At 45.4% G+C, this 17,041-nt stretch overlaps 1 protein-coding gene across 4 annotated transcripts in view; it reads right to left on the bottom strand.

Moving 5' to 3' along the window:
- AKAP12 (A-kinase anchoring protein 12) overlaps window positions 1-9,835 on the bottom strand; it is a 30,484-nt gene extending 20,649 nt beyond the window's left edge. The window contains exons 1-2 of one of the 4 annotated variants that reach the window (XM_086877227.1): window positions 9,521-9,835; window positions 9-195 (exon numbers count right to left, since the gene is read on the bottom strand). In XM_086877227.1, the coding sequence (XP_086733353.1) occupies window positions 9-195; window positions 9,521-9,658 (325 nt within the window). In that variant the 5' untranslated portion in view covers window positions 9,659-9,835. Of the gene's footprint in view, window positions 1-8; window positions 196-4,731; window positions 5,120-8,841; window positions 9,217-9,520 lie in introns of those variants that run through there. The other 3 variants (XM_086877228.1, XM_086877229.1, XM_023923378.2) reach the window with 3 other exon arrangements.
- Between the last annotated feature and the right edge of the window lie 7,206 nt (window positions 9,836-17,041).

Genomic DNA, 17,041 nt, shown 5'->3' with positions numbered 1-17,041 from the left:
TTACTCACCATTTGTTCCAGCAGACTCTGTTTGCTCTCTGGGTGGTTCTTGGAGCGGTGAAGCCACCTCTGACTGCTGCTCACCAAGTTCCTTAGATGCTGTACCAGCTCCCAGCTGCAGTGGCTCCTGTGGTGAGGCATCACGCTCCACACTATCTTCACTAACATCAGGTACTGCTAAACTTGCGTTTAAAGCCTGCATGGTCAAATATTGATTGAAGGATGGTAGCAGGGAAAGACAAAGAGAAGGAAAGAAAAAGAAAACATCAATATAAGGCTGAATTCCACCCCCAGCCCCCACAGAATATTGTTCTTTCGTTCTCATTTTGAATATATACATGCAAGCAATTTTAACTTTATTAAATGAGGGTACTTCTGTGAGGAAAAAAAAAAGAGAATACATAATCTGGGACTATTTATCTTTCTGCTCTCCCATATGAAATAAGTGGAAGAAGCGGGTCTTACAGACAATGGCCTATAACCTTGTGTAGAAATTGGTTTCTTCCATGAAGGAAAACTCCAGGATAATATGAATCTAGCTGATGGAAAGAAATTATTCATTCAAAGTGTCTGGCACAACTGCTCTGATATATGAATGAATCCTCTCTACAATATAGCCTTTGGTATTGCTTCTCTACTGACGTGCTTATCATCATCAACAATACAACTACAAAGAAACTGAATTATTCAGGACAGAAAGCAGAATACATATGGACTTCCCATGAGGAAATGCAGTGAAATTGAGATTAAAACTAGAATTTTTTGACCTCTATTATTAAGCAGAAACTATTCTTACAGGAGGAAAGAGCTTTGCAATTCTTTGGGACTCTGCCCTATAGCATTTGAAATACTTTTTCTAGATTTGCTAATATGTGCAAAGAGAAGAATCTGTTTTTCAGCTTCCACACTTGATACAGTTTAATTATTTTCAGAATTTGTACTGGCTTGCCCTATAAGAAATACACTTTTACAAGCCTGTTTTTATTTTAGAAGTATGGAATGCGTTGTGGTCATTATACCATACTTAATTACCCTTTAATTTATTGATTACCCTTTATTTAATGAACTAACTCTCCAACTGATTCTATTATCTTTCAACGGAATCCATTTCAACTAATTAACCATTATTCCTGAAGCAAAGGTTTGAAGTTCCTCTGGTGGAACAGCAAACCTTAATTATGTATTGTCTTATGACTCTTCTGTACTCCCAAAATACTGCCATTGGAGCCCTGTTAATTAATCAAATGTACCACAGATACAATACACTTAAAGATGGGATCTAAGAACCACACACCTGAAGCACCAAACTGAGACCAGGAAGATGCCACATCCCTGATGATTCTCCCCCAAGCCCCTCCCCCCCTACATAAACCTTCTGAATGGGGGAATCTATTTACTTATTTTTATTAGTAATTAGCCTGCTGAAATAGAATTTCAAATCAACAGACAAATTAACAGACAGAGCACCTTGGGCTTGCCTCTTAATCATCAGACTCTTTTCACATGCTGGGTGAGATCTGGGAGAATCAGTACCCGTACCCCACTTCCACAGGCAATGAAGTATGTGCATTCAAGTTCCAAATTTTCAGTTCAGAAGCCCTTAATTAAACCAAATTGTTTCCACCCGGTGTTGTTGCACTCCTCAAAGCTGTCTTTCACAGCCACATAATACACCTCACGAAAAAGGATCCCATTCTGCTCCACTGCCAATACCACAGATGGAATAATTTGGCTTCAGAGTTTTCACATGCTGAGACCAGATATTAAATAGAAGAAATACGGAATGGCTCAACACTCAGATTACATTCCCACTTCTCACATCATCCTTCCCATAAATCTAAAACACAGGAACTCAGGAGGGATAAAGACACCACACTACCGAACAAAGGAACGTAAACCCTGGGAAGCTCCTCTGCAGTTGCACACAGCATTAGCTGAATGGCAGTAACCGATTAAAGACAAGCCTAAAAATCAAACAGAAAACAACAACCTAATTCTGAAAGGGCTTTAAGATTCTCCAGTACAGATTTAGTGCTAGTTAGAGAACCATTACTATTTTTTTTAATAATAGTAAGTTTTACTGATTCATTCTTCAAAGACAACTTCTAGTCCTGCAAACACAAGAACAATCTTAACTTGACTGGCTCTCAGGGAACTTGGCTCTCTGAAGACAAAGCCATGGATGACTATTCCAGGATGACACTCTCAGAATTAGCACCAACAATTCTTTCAAGTCACAAGAAAGACAAGAGCACTGAATATCTTGGCATTCCTCACATTATTCAAAGATTTCTTTGCCTTCCTTTCCAAACCTCTCTTGCGCAGCACACCATTTTATAGCTAGTACCATGTACAGACAGAGTCAACCATTTGCCTAATAAGCACCAATGGACTCTGCAAAGAACCAGAATACAAAGGTACTCGGTACCTCAATGCAGTACAGCTTGTCTCCTTTTTAAATTGAGCACAGGCTGTTACAATAAAGTATTAACAATGGTAGTACTTACTATTACCCCAGCTCTGAATTTATTCTATAGTTTTGGTGCATTCAGGAAAACAGTGACTTTATATAATCCTAAAGATTTTTGATTTCAGACCAAAATTCAGAAGTCACTGGGTTTAGCAGATAACCTTTTGGATGAGTTAAATCTGCAATACCTTCCAGTATGAAAAACAGAATATAAAACATCACTAAATGTAAGATTTTAAGCAGTTTTTACAACCAGCCAGTATAATTATAATCCCTGTTCACTCAGTACATAAATTCAGTTTTGGAAGCAGTGTCCATCAGTCACAACAGAGTAAAAAATGTAAATATATGGAAAACTTCAGTATTTTCAAATCTGACCAGACCTGCAGTATAACCCTACCTTTTTACACCAGTCTCTTGGGAAAGAGTTTAATGTGATTCTTGGCCTTGGGAAGGCAAACTTAGATTTTCAAAGCAAGTGTTCTGCTTTAAATATTTGAATAATCAAAACTTATAAAACAATAGTATTTTTTCCAAATTAAAACATGTGCAAAGGAGAAGAAACCTTTGGGGAGTTTGTAAAGTGAAAGGAGACATAACATCATCATTAGTTTAAAAAAAAGGAGAAAAATGTTTTGTGTTCTAAAAAAAGTTGCTCAGGCTCTTTATGAGGGTCATTGCAGTCTGTCCCACTGCATTAGTCCTCAAAAGAAACTAATTTCAGTTTTCCTTCACATTAACTGCTTCATTTCTCTTTAGGGATCTAAACTGCAGTTTAGCCCAATTATATCTAATTTGGTGAGGAGTGCTCTTAATTCCATTGAGAATAGTTGTAAAGCTTAGACAAATACAACATCAGAGTTTAGAGAGATGGGTGAAAACGAAATTTAAAAAGACAAAAATTAACAGTATTAGGAATCTCTCTGTACATCTTTATGCATTTATCTACAAGTAATGAGACACTACATTTGGCAGGTTTACCAACATTTACCAGTTTTTTGTGGAACACATTCATTACAGTCCTTTGATTATTAATTTATGAATGTATTGTCTCATAAATAGGGGAGAAGCCAAGGAGAACTGGTTATCCAGTTCACTGATCTTTCAGCTTTTCTTCCCAAAACAAAGGGCCATTAGCAAAGCAACACTCCAGTTTCTGTCACGCCATTACTACACATCCTGCCTGTATTTAATATTTGCCTCACATTCACCACAAAGATGGAAGCAAGGGCAGACACCTAGCTAATGAGACTAAAATCCACAGCACTTGTTGCCCAACTCACTCTAACCAAGAGCAGCTTCTGCTCCATCTTGCATCCAGCAGTGGGTCCAACTGTTAGACTCCATTAAATGCGCACAAAATTGAAAATGGATAAATTAACATGACAAATTGTATGAGATGTGGATGAACTGCAGGTCCCTGATCTCACTGTACATTAGTGGACGATTCCTTCAGGCACTGTTCCTGAGGGGTTAGCAGCATCCAGCCTCTTCCCCCACCAGCAATCACCATCATTCCCAACATTCCTTGTACCAGACCCAAATCATTCCAGGGATTCCTCACACCAGGCCCAAACGTACCAGAGTTAATTTTGCCTCATTCTGTTAATCCTGCTGAACTGATTCTACTTTAGATTACTAAAATAGCCAGATCCAGCTGTCTGAACAACTGAGCAAACTAACATAATGGTCTCTAATATTTTTCCTGAAGTTTGATTTTGAAACTCTGGAAAAGACCTGTTGGTGTGCTCAGGGGGTCTGATCTTAGCACATGCTGCTTCATTAAAAAGAACTTCAAACACCAACACATGGGAAAAGACAAAAAATTGGATCATTACAACTCTCTGTTCACAGCAGTTTGTCTTGTTTTGCATGAGCTAAACATTAGAGGTTCGTGGGGATACTGCAAGTTCCTCGTGAAGAAAACACAAGGCCCTTCCTCTGCAAGAAACATAACAGCGCACTTAATTTCATTACCTTATTTCTGTCTCCTGCAAAAAAGCCAAGAACTTTCTCCACACCTTTCACCTCCCCACCTACCCTCTTCTCTCCCAATTCTCAGCCTGACTTCACTGTGACACCTCCTTATGGATGACTACCCTCGAAATCCAAATGGATAAAACAGAACACCCAAAGCACCAAGAAGTTTCTACACCAAATTCATTCATATCATCTCTTTTTGCAACCTGTGAAAGAAGCGCTACCCCCAACCTGTTATTCTGAAGCCTGATCCAAGCTGAGCTCCTTCCCAGGGCTCAATACCTTTCAGCTCTTTCAGACACCACCTTATGGAAGCATTTCAGAGGTACAGCTCAGCCAGGCTCTAAGGACCGGTCAGAACAAGGGCTGAGCACAAAGCACGTTCCTCCCCTCTCAGCAACCACACCCAGGCTTGCGTTTCCAACCTGGAGGACTTCCAAAGCCCCGACGCTGCTCTTTGCATCTCTTTAGCCTCTACCACATCAAACGCAAGCTAATTGCCTCGGCTTTCAAAGTGCCCGGCCACTCCCTCTACCACCTCCCTCTTATCTCCTATATGATTAGGGGGTTATTTCACGCTTTTGGTGCCGCTATGACACCAATTTCCACTGTGCATTTTTTCAGGAACACATTTTTATGCCTTCACCCCAGCCATTCCACAGGTATGGTCAGCCCTCTAAACCTTACCAGTGAACTGTACCAGTCTCTTCCTCCCCAGGTGGAAGATAAGTTATCTAATGGGAATCAGACCCTGCTGAACCAGGGGAACTCTGCAGCCTTAGACCAAGCGTCTCAAGCCACGGCTCCCAGAGACACAGTCTAGGGACCTTCCTGGAATAAACTTAGTTTCACCATTGCTAACATAGTACTTTCAGGCTGACTCAATTCCCTCACCAGCACGCAGTTGTTTAAACAGCAGATGTAAGTCTGCCCCAGCTGTTATTTGTCAGGCACAATAAGACACTCTGACATCTCAGCTGGTAACCTCTTTAGGAGAGACAGTTCCAAATATTTACTGTCTAGCACACACTTGCTCTCATTACAACACAGGTAGCATAATCAGGTTACTACTCAGAAATGGGAACTATCCCGAAAACACAGAATGACTTGATGCTAAAGTGGGGGCCCTTGCATGCCAGCGAGCCAGGAATCCACCACACCACATTTTCAAGTCATCAGTCTCCATTAAAATATTAACTCTGACAAACCTAGACTTTGGTGCAAGAACAGCTTATTAGCATGCCCATATTTTTCCAAGTCTTCTCTCTGGAAGTTTCCTTACACTCTTTCTTTCAGGTAGCTGTTCCAACAAAGCTCAATTCCTTCCACAGGGCCACAAAAAGAAACCTGTATTAAAGCTGGCACCTCGAACTTCTAAATAAAATAAAAGTGGCACGTGTGTGATTGTCACTGTTAGCTGCAATGATGGTAGGATGACACAGCTATCCTGGCACTGCCCACACGGCTTGAAGTCACCTTCCACCCCATGGGAGGGCACCACTCTGGCATTTTTTTCCGTATCTCCAATGCTTAGCATCAAAATTGGAAGCTGGTGAGAACCATATCTCTACTCCAAGCAGAGAGTGCGCTCACAAATTGAAGATGCCCAAACCAATCCAGTCACATGCTGCCACCAACAGAAGTGTCACACAGCTTCCTGTCCAACTCCGGACACAAGATCCTGTCTGCTTCCCTTTACCTACAGCTTTTGCTGGGTCCCAGAAGCCAACATATCTCGCTCAATCAGCAGAGAATGACCTTGCCAAAGAACTGGAACAGTTTTCCAGGGGCTTAGCTCCTTGAACGAGCTTGCACAGTGCCACATGCAATAAAAGAGAAACTGCAAGTTCTCTGGGGAGGAGGCAGGAGCGTATGAATCACCTCACCAGACATCTCGATGGGTTTTGTCAGTTCAGGACACCAAAGGTTTGTCTGGTCTTCTTCAAGACCAAGAAGATCTTGTTCCTACTTCTAGCATTATTGAAATCTGGTAAATCCTTCTCAGGCCAAGCTTCAGGCCTCCGTGATCCTTGGGACAGTCTGCCTGTGAGGTTTCAATTAGTTTTTACCAGCTCATTGCTACCAACAGGAGAAGCTTTTTAATTTCCCCTCCTGCCCTGCTAGAAATGCTTGCCCTTATCCTGGCTCTTGGTCTCACCTCCACAACATACGAGTCAAATGAACTCACAGGCTGATCAGGAAAATGGTCCAGCAAGAAGAAATTTCAGTTTCCTGAAGGGTTAGTGATTTTAACCTGCTTACAGAAAGGGAAAGTTAGGACATAACTCAGCCAAGTGAGACTGCGTCATCTGAAGCAAAACAAGGAAGAACAAGGGAGGAAGAGAAGGAGGGAGAAAAGAGCATTGCTGCTCAAACAGCAAGGAGGTAACTCCATCACAAAGATCAGCCTTCTGCAGAACCACACCCCGCCCCCTTGGTTTCAAAAGGACCTCGGGTGTCAATTCACAGATCTGATTAATTCAGTTCAGGCAACTGAATGGATTAGTACCATCAGGATGTCTCACACTTCCCTGCAGAGGGGGCTTCCCACAGTGGGTGACTGTGCAGGATAAGGAGCAGCTCCTCCACTGCCAGAGTTTAAGTCTACAGTACAGAAATCAACCCGTTTTGAATCCTAGTACTGTAGTAGGCTGGAAACTCTGGAGCTGCTCTATGTGTAATTCACCAGGAACTTTTCAGAAGATGGGGTCAACAGCTGAGGTACTCACCACACCAGCCCACATTTAACCCACTGTGTTCACAAGACAGCACCCAAAAGCCCCTAAATATCCCTTGCTCTGTAGACCAAGTGCTCTCCAGGGTCCCTGGGCTATAGACAGGAGCAGCACCAAAACATACACCCTTCCCTTTCAGTAACCAGGACACCCAGAAACTGGTGTCTGGCCAAAGAGTCACATGTGAATAACAAAACAGCTCAATGACTATAAATTTGTTCCTTTCTAGAAGAAAAGGCAAAGAGGCTTTCATCTTGTAAAAAATGCAACTACATCATGAAAGAAATTTAATTAAATATTTCAAGTATTTCACATCAGAAAAGAAAGCACAGCTTCTCTGAGATTTTCTAGCCTGTATAAGACTAGTTGCTTAGACACTTTATTCGTCGTTGTCTTGCCAAGGCTCACTCAAGTTGGATTCCACTGAAGTCAGTTTCCAAAATTTTTTCTTCAAAACGGGTTGCAATAAGCATTTTAATTTGGAAAACACAAGAAAGAAGACCACCCTCTAAAATATTCCCATTGTATTTTCCACAATCAAAGAGCTATCTGACAGATTTCTCCAGGGGCATTGCAAGACCTGGTAATTTTCAAATTCAAAGAGCTGGAAGGAATAATGATGAAAAACTGCATCACAAATCTGCATAAAGTTACTTTACTTTAGTAAGACAGACTACATGAGACACAAAAAAACATGACTGAACTTCATTAAAAATTATTTTTCTTTTTATGCAATGTAATGGAAGGCAAAACCAGCTGTTTTAGGAGAACAGCAGTAATACAACTCCTTATAGCAGCAAAATAGTAATAGACCTTCCCCAATTTTAAACAGTTCTACTTGAATAATCAGGAAAAAATCTAGTAGAAAGCATTTTTCCTAAAGCTTAGAAGATATAAAACACAGTATTAATAATAATCTGTACTTGAGAACAGCATTAATGTGATTCTCTTTTTTTAGAGATCTTAGTTCCCATCACTGGATAAACACGGCTATGAATATTACGTCCCTTCTTCAAAGTCGCATTATCTTAAATTTTAAACAACCACAGTAACCAAATGCTTGCCCAATATATATTTCTTCTTTTCTAAACATCATCATCTGAATTCTAAAATTGCCCAACACAACTGCTAAATATTTTGTTAACCAACACCAATCCCCAACGCTTATTTGGTTAAAAAGAAAATAAAACAAATCTTAGTTAATTTAAAGTTCATTCGCAGTGTGGTTTTCAAATCTGTCAAAACACGCATAAGGAGGTCTAGTGGCAGCCAGGAACTATGGGAAATTCAACTTGAAAGTTAAATCTGAACCACAAGGTCAAAGAAACAAAGTCATGACTGGTTCTCAAGCTCTAGTACACCCACGCATCAGTCACAGAAACTTTGGAGTCTCCCTCTCTGAGCACCCAAACTCTGAAGAGCCCAAAGAAGGGGATCTCGGCAGAACGTGGTATTACATCTCCCCTCACGACCTCCCCAAAGCCACGCTATGTAAACACACAAATGCACATAACCTCCCTTTCAGTCCCAAAATCCCCTAAACGCGCCTATTCCAGAGGGATAAATGGGTTCATTCATAATCTATTTTTAAACACCAGACATGTTGTAAAAGAATTCCTTTCAATTCTTCAACGTCTTTATGTTAAATCACACATACCTAGAGCTCCTTCTCTCCCCACGGGCTGGGAGTTCGGGAGTCCCTCCCCCTCGCCCCCTATGCGGTACCACAGCGGGCCGCACCAAAGCGCCAAAGCTTCAACCCTCGCCGCCGGCACCGCCGGCCCTTCCCGCGGCGGCGGCGGCTCAGGTGAGCCCGAGCCCGGGGGTGCGGGCCGGGCCGGGCCGGGCCGGGCAGGGGGGCACAGCTCGGCCGGCGCCCAGCCAAAGGCACTGCCGAGCCGCCCGCCCGGCCGCGCCCCGACGCGCCTCCCACCTGCTCCCTCGGGAGGGGAGAGGATGGAGCGGGGGGGCTGCGGAGAGCCGCGGCGATCCGGCCGCAGGACCGCAGTCAGGAGGCTCCTTGGCACAGACCTCGCCGCGGGTGGGTGCGGCTCCTCTCGCCCCGGCCCCAGCCGCACACAAAAGCGGCGGCGCCCCCGCGGCCGCCCTCGCCCCCCGCCCCGCCGCTGCTGCCGCCGGCGGGAGTTTTATGACTGCGGCGCCGGCCGTGGCGCAGTCCCGGCCCCGCCGCGCCCCGGCTCCGCGCCCGGCCCGGAGGGTGCCCAGGGCTACGGCAGGTGGCCACAGCCGCGGCGGGAAAGTTTCCCCGGACCGGGGGTGCGGCGGGAGCCGCCGCCCCCGTTCCCCCCTCCGCCACGCCGCCGCCCCTGCCTTACCTTGGCGGGCTCCGCCGGTGGCTGGGGCTCCGCCGCGTCTTCTGCCGGCAGCGGCTCCGGGGGGGTGCGGGGGGGCTCGGCGGCGGCCCCGTCCCCGTCCTGTGGGGCGGCCGGCTCGGCGGAGCTGCCGGCGCCCATGGCGCTGCCCCGCGGCCGTGCGGAGCCACGGGCGGGGGCTGGCGGTGGGCGGCGGCAGCGGCACAGCCGGGAATGAGGGAGCCCGGCTCTCCGCAAACTCCTTTAGGGCGCGACAGGGGGGAAATTAAAAAAAAAAAAAAAAAAAAAAAAGGAGGGGGGGGAAAAAAAAAAAAAAAAGAGCTGCGAGGAAAAATCACCTCCTCCCCTGGTCCCCCCGCCCGCCTGCCTCTTGCTCCATCACATGAGCAGATCCCCGGACACGCCTTGCAGCATCAAACCGGGCTGATAAGGAGCGGCCAAGGGGGGCAGCGCCCTGCCCGCCGCCGCCGCCGCCTCTCCCCGCCCCTCCCGGGCACCGCCGGGGCGGGGGCGCCGCCCGGCCCCCGGCCCTCCGCGGCGCTGACTCAGCTCTTCGGGCCCCTCGCCGCCCTCCCGGGGCCGGGACGAGCGCCCGCCCGCCGGCACCCTCGGGGCTCCGGCCCAGGGGCTGCGCCCCTCGCCCCCCGCGGGGCTCCCGCCGCCGCCTGCCCCGGGAGATCGGCTCCGCGGCCACCAGCCTGCAGCGCCGGGCTCCGACCTCAGTCATGCTGGGCCTGCCTGAGGGAAGGACGTCCAGGTTTCAGCTGGTGCAGAGATGTGAGGTCCCATGTCTTAAGGAACTTTAGAGAAACAAAAAAATCAAACCGTCTTTTTGTTTTTTTGGTTTGTTGGTTTTCATTGTCATGCAGGATAGGTTCCCTATTATTAATTCATGCCAGATCACGGCATAAGCAAGCAAAGCCAAGAACAGGGTAGTTTCTCTCCTAGCCCACAATACACAAAGCATCTTCCCATGCCACAAAAGCAGGACCAGCATGTATGTAGGCACACTCTTACCTGGTTCTACCAAAGGTATCAGCAGCGAAATAGCGTACACATTAAATTAAACTAACTACAATGTGTCAAACGGGCAGGAAATGGATTCATTATCTGTTCTTCACCATATGTATATTTTTTTTTCTAAGCATATGCACGTACCTGTCCACTGCAGAATTCATGGTTAAAATCAGGAATTGTCTGAAGAATTCAGAGTGCATACACAATTTTCTTTAGAATGTTTAAACCAGTCCTCACCCACCAAAACACTGTTTCATTCAGAAAAAAACCCATTCTGTTAAAATTCCATTCTATAAATGGCCTAATCTTCACATGCTGATCAGTTTTTTCCCTAAAAAAATCAACACACGTCAAGTCAATGGCTGAAAAAGCATTTTCGTCATCTCACCTTAGCTAACACAAGAACCTACTGGAATTGTTTGTGTTTAGCAAAACAAAACTGATGTTGTGGATCACAGAGCTGGGATCAACATCTCCCCCTTTCTTCTTAGTCTTCCTCATTTTCAGGATAGAGAGGATACAGGTCTGAGCTTTAAGTAGTGCCTGAGCCTCTGTAGTAGAACTTACCCATTGCCACCCAGTACCTCTGGATCACCCATCAGCAAGCACACACAATAGGGAGCAAGGAGCCTGTTCCCAGCCATCCTGGCTGCCATCCTTTCATCTGTGTCTCTGGTGGAGAAAGAGCCAGCATCACCTCCCATTCCCCACCAAATCTGCCTTTCTCCCTGCCTTCAGCTGCTCCTTTGCAGGTGCAGCTGAGAACAGAGGCCAGCCCAACTGCTGCAGAGCTATCTGGGGCTTCCCTTCAGCCATGGGCCCTGGGCATAGACACAGAGGATTCCTGGGCTTTGGAGAGGGGAGAGCCAGATGTGGGGCTCAGTGGCACACAGAGGTTGGGAGCAGTGTGTGCCACAGGGAGATCAGGGTTTTGCCAGGGAGTTTCTCAAGAAGGGAAATGTGCCATAATTCAAGGCCTGTGCCACATCATTTCTCTTTTCATTGCTCATTGACCATAAAATGCTTTCTCTGCAAGCAGCTAGAGCATTGCCTCCATCCTCCCATCTAAACTTGCTCTTTAGTCCTTCTGCTTGCGCCTGGCAGCACCAGCTCCATGCCCAGCAGTCTCAGAGCAAAGATGCTGCAAGCACTGCAGCTGACAGAGATGGTCCTCAATGCCTATTCACTGAATCATTTTCTGAACACAAATTACTTTCTTTAGGCTGGAAGTCTTTGGCTACATCTATTCAGTGAAATAAAATGTGCTGGGATGGCTTTCTGGTGATAAGGTCGAGCAGCACAGGATGGCTTATGTGTACACTCGTAACTTCTCCCCACTTTGAACCACCACATTTCTGCAAACTTATGATGCAGACAGCCTTGAGCTGTTGTCTGTCACTGTAAAATCCCTGATATGGGCACAGCTTCTGTCTCCTTTCCCCTTGCATCTATATGTTTGCTTTTGTTTTCTTTCCTGGCGTACATCTAGCATAGGAAGTTTTAAGAGAGATACCTGACATCTCCAGTCTTGTCCAGAGGGTGGTTGGTTCCCAATTTGCCTTTTTTGATGGTCTCTACCCTGCCTGTACAGAAGGAATCATGATGAATTACAGGTCTGACTCTGGCATTTGTCAGCCTGTGTTTCCCTGCCTTCTGCCTGTGTGCTAGGGTCATTATTGCCCAGACCTTTACCCTGAGTGCAGCAACAGCCTCTTGCTGAATTGAAGTGTTGTTCAGGTGCTACGTCTGTTTCTCTTGACAGCCTTTCCAGTGAAGTGCAGTCACACAAGTTTCTGCTGGTCCTCTTCCAAAGCCACCAAGTGTTGGTGCTGAGGCGAGGATATTCAAGCTATTGACAGAAGTATTCATGTGCAGTTCTTAGGATGAATCCAAGGAATCAAGAAAGATAATAGTTAAAGCTCTACTGGCATGTTATCTAGAACTATTTCCAGTGAAACCTCTTTGAGGAAACTCCTTCTAAGAGGTGCAGATGCAGACCTTCCAAATGGCAGGACAATCTTTCAGTGTTGCAGCTAGCACATGACTGTTTTAAAACTCCCCTGGAAGCTGAATAACTTTCATAATGGTATTTATAATGCAGAGTCTGTGGACAGGGCTTAATTTACTTACTTTTAAAATTGCTTCATTTCCAAAAGCATTTATGATTGATTTAACCGCTGCTGATGCTTTTGTACAGAAGAGATGAACCACATGTCTCAGTCTGTGAGCCTGTGTTGATGAAATGTTTTCCTGCTGTATTCTGCCCCATCTATGATTTTCCCCATGCACCCCTTCCAGCCTTGACTCTGTTGGCCCCTGCAAGTGGCCACAGGCTTTGCTGCTCTTGGCTGCTCTGGGTGATCCTGAGGAGCGGCGGGGTGGATGTGGAGTCAGCAGCAAGGTGGGCATGGGAGGGCTTGTCCCCAGCACCCCTGATGGGGAACAGGGCAGCCTGCCCAGCCGGCATGCCAGGGGCTCCTCCATATCCCATCCAGGCTGGCTGTTCAAAGGTTTGTGTGAGACAGTGGCTGGGAGCACTGGCAGCTGCCTGGAACCCTGTTTACATGAAGGCTCTTGCTTCCTTTATCAGTGGCAGAGCTGCATGGGGATATTTTTGGCATAAAAGCTAAGTGGGAACATATCGTGTGAGTGTTCTCAAAATGGGAAACTCTTGAGAACATACCTTAGATCTGGATAGAGAATATAGTGCTCTGACTTCACCTCAGCTGTATTTACTGCAATCTTCAACTTTTCCCCCCTCTCTCTTGACCAGTTACGATAGGAAATTCTAGGATGCTGTTAGAAATATATGGATATGCCTAAGGAGCTAATATGTATCCGCTAAACAAAATACTGATGAGTGTAAAAAGAAGAAAGTTACAAAAATAGCTGTGTAAAAATAGTTGTCTTTCAAGCAGCATTGATAATGTCATAGTAAGAAATAATGAAAAAGGAATAAATGTTGCTCGTAAAAGACTGTTTCTTTACTTCCCAGGAGCTCACATATCCCAGAAAAATCACAGTGACAGATAAAATGAACAGAACTTTTACATCTAATAGGTTCACATCACAGAGGTGATCTGTATCAGAAAAGACCTATTCATGGATAAAGATGCACGTCTGTGTGTCGCACATAACAAAGCTAAATTGGCTCCTCACACTGTGCAATATAAAAATAATGTTAGTAGCAGAAATTTACTTCAGTCTTCAGTAAAGGCCACATATTTGTGTGGAAAGTGTGTCATTTAGGGAGTAGCTGCACACTACTGCAGCACCCAGAGACCCTTGCTGGACAACCCAGAGCTGTTTCAGGAGAGAGACCCAGCCTGTAGTTTTCTCTAATACCAATCTGTCTCTACTACTCTCTCTACTACCCAGACTGTGGTTTCTCTGTAGTATCCCTGTGGTTTCTCTCCTCACCAGTTCTTCACTTGTCCTGTTCTTCCCAGGAGGTGTTGGACAGATAAGTTAAGCTTCAGGAGTCTAACTGTTGTCACCTGCCCATGGACAGTTCTTCACGGGGGCATGGGACAGCACAAGAGACTGCAAAGGTTCATCCCATTGGGAGTCTGGCTGAAGAAATTCACAGCCTGTCCTCGGCACAGCCCAGATAGTCCCATCTCAAACCTGTAAGAGTTCTGATTATTGGACAGGCTCTGATCCCTCCGTATAACTATATTGGTGTTTCCAGAAGACAATGTCTGAGTGTTCAAGCTTGAAGGTGACACTGGATGAAAATTTCTTCTTAAATGAGGAAGAAAAGTAAAATTTGGCTTTATGAAGAAGTGGGGAAAAAAAAGTATTCTACATGAGTTCTCTTTTCATAAGAAAAGAAGGAATAAGCTCAAAAGGCTGTGTTTCATCATTCCCCTGTAATGCCAAGCTAAGGAGGGGAAAGATACAGTCAAGTTGTAGTGTAGTTTCATGTTATCAGTATAATAGTCATGCAGTGTAATAGGAGAATAAATAATGTGGTGTGCAGGTGTCAGGGGACACCAGCTTACAGGCAAGTTTAGTCACAGTGGAAAAGATGGAAGAATGTGACCTCCACTGCAGTGTTTTATCTGCTGCTAAGATAAATGCATCTCACTCAAGAAGCTTTTCAGGCCTGCTCTGAGGAAATTCCTCATCAAGGGAGGAATGCCCAGAGAAGAGAGATAAAGAGGCACAGAAGGTCCCCCTAATGCCATTACCCCATTGTCCCAGCAGCAGGTGAGTGAGGCTCTTTTGTCTTCAGGAGGAAACCCCTGTGGCTTGGGACTGAGCCCACTGACTATTTAGAAATGCCTTGGCACTACTGATGTTAACAAGAATGGCAGGGTTCAGAGCCAGCAGGTGCTGAAACACCACCCTGAAAATTAAACTGGAATCTGGAGTGGACTTAGAGAGTAATTTAGATTGGGAGGGATCCTCCAGAGGTCATCTAGTCCAAACTCTTGCTCAAAACAGGGTGAGCATCAGGCTTAAGTGAGGTTGCTTAGGGCTTTGTTCAAGTGAGCTCTTGTTCCTACTGCCCAGTGCCTGCCCCACATGTACACATGTAAGTACAGTAGGTAAAGAAAAAGAGCTATTGTTTTATATGTCTTTATATATATATTTATATATATTTATGGGTTTTTTTTATTGTTTATATGTTTTTATATGTCTCTCTGTCACCAGCAGCAAAATGCTTCCAGTCACTGCTGCTGAGGGATCCCCATCCCTCACAAGCTTGGCTGTCACCCTGAGATGCCCACCCTTTGCCTGAAATCTCTGCCAAGCTTCTGCATTCCCATCTGCTCTCCCAAAGGCTTGATGGCACAAGCAGGCTGTTATCTCCCCAAGGGCAGACACCCACAGCCACCCCAGAAGGCACCCGGCTCTGCCCACATGGACAGACACATCCCCCTCGGGAGCCCTGTCCCATAAATGGGAACCAGGATGTGAAGCTGCTCTGTGTGCTCTCCAGACCTGCCCCTCTGGCAGTTTCTCATCATGTTTTGTGGCTCCTGGCTGAGCCGGGAGACATTTGCAGTGTGAAACTGCACAAGCCATGAAGCCCTTTCTTCCTCCTTCTACCCCAAGCAGGGTCAATTGACTTGGGAGACCTTTATAGCTGCAGATAGGAAATGGCAAAATGTTTAAAAAGAAACATAGACCACTGAGATTGTGTCTCAGTACTGTCACATTCCTCCTCTGGCCTGAGCAAGCACTGTCCTGCTCTGCTAGTACTCACCCAGAATAATTTCCCTAGCCCATTACCCCTTGACTTGTCTCTTTGCAGCTTACCTCTGGATCTCTACCAGACATTATTTTCTTATCTTTGGCTTTCCCATCTAAACCCATCATATTTATAAATTATCTTTCAGGACTGGCAGTGGTCATGACTACCCACCTCTTTCATTTGCTTTTGAGATTTTCAAACAGGAGCATCTGTGCTGTGCTCTATGCCTCTCCTGACGCCTGGAGGCAATGTCCTTCAGAATCTTCATTAAATCATGCCTTTGACATGTCATCTACAGAAAATGGGACAGCAGATAGGTAGCAGTGGGGCTGACCTGTGATTACTGATTACTCAGCAGCATTATTTTCTAATTTCCCTGTATCCCTTCATGGGCCCCACCCCTATCTATTGCAGACACGTCAGGTTTCACCTCTGAGAGTCAGCTCTTTTTCCTTAACCCCTCGCCTGCATGTCAGCCCAGGCTGGCAGGGGGTGTCCAGGCAGAGTGGTCCAGTGTCCCTGTCAGTGGAGGGGTTTCACTGGTGAGCCCCCCCTGTCCCCTGCTGGGCAATGCCTCTTCCCTTTCCTGGACTGGTGCATACATCCACTGGATTGAGGGAAGCCACAAGATGTGCTGTTTACACTACTTTGTAATGGGATTGTAAATTTTCAGATGGGAGGAAAGTGCTTTTGTTCTGGCCAATATAATGACAAATATAAGGGGGCCTAGTTTGGCTCAAAAAGCCTGTTTCTGAAGTAATACAAACACTAAATACCCCTTGGTCATTCATAATTTATAATTTTTGTTGTGAGCAGTCCATAGTAATTCTAGTCTGATCACCTGACTGACAAAGTTTAGCAGCACCTAAACTTTTAACCAGAAGTTTTTAACTTTCTGCCAATATGATCAAAAATAAGCTCATTCCCAGAAAAACATCAAGAAGAAAGATAGCCAGAAAGATAACCATCATCATTCAGACTTCTAAATAATACCTAAATTGGGACTTGAGCTCAAAGTATTTTTAGCCCCTTTGTTGTTGAGGCACATTGAAAAATCTTACAAATGCAGAAAGGATGCAAGGAGTAGAGCAAGCATAGGTTATTTCTATAGTCCTGATTTTTTTGTAGTTTGTAGAAGGCAGCACACCTGACAGGCAGAAATCTTCAGCAGCGCTGAGAGCAAGTGAGAACCATCTTCAACCTCTGTGAGTCTGTGCCTTGGAAGACAAAAAGTAGAGAGCCTCTGGCATAAAGAGAGGAGTCTTTCAGTAAGTCACTATGCCCTGATGTAAAATATAGGTCAA

Source organism: Cyanistes caeruleus, chromosome 2 (genome assembly GCF_971803275.1).
Source record: "Cyanistes caeruleus chromosome 2, bCyaCae1.hap1.1, whole genome shotgun sequence".
Taxonomy (NCBI): Eukaryota; Metazoa; Chordata; class Aves; order Passeriformes; family Paridae; genus Cyanistes; species Cyanistes caeruleus.
The sequence above is the reverse complement of the archived record's forward strand: the minus strand, read 5'-3'. Positions and strand labels throughout refer to the sequence as shown.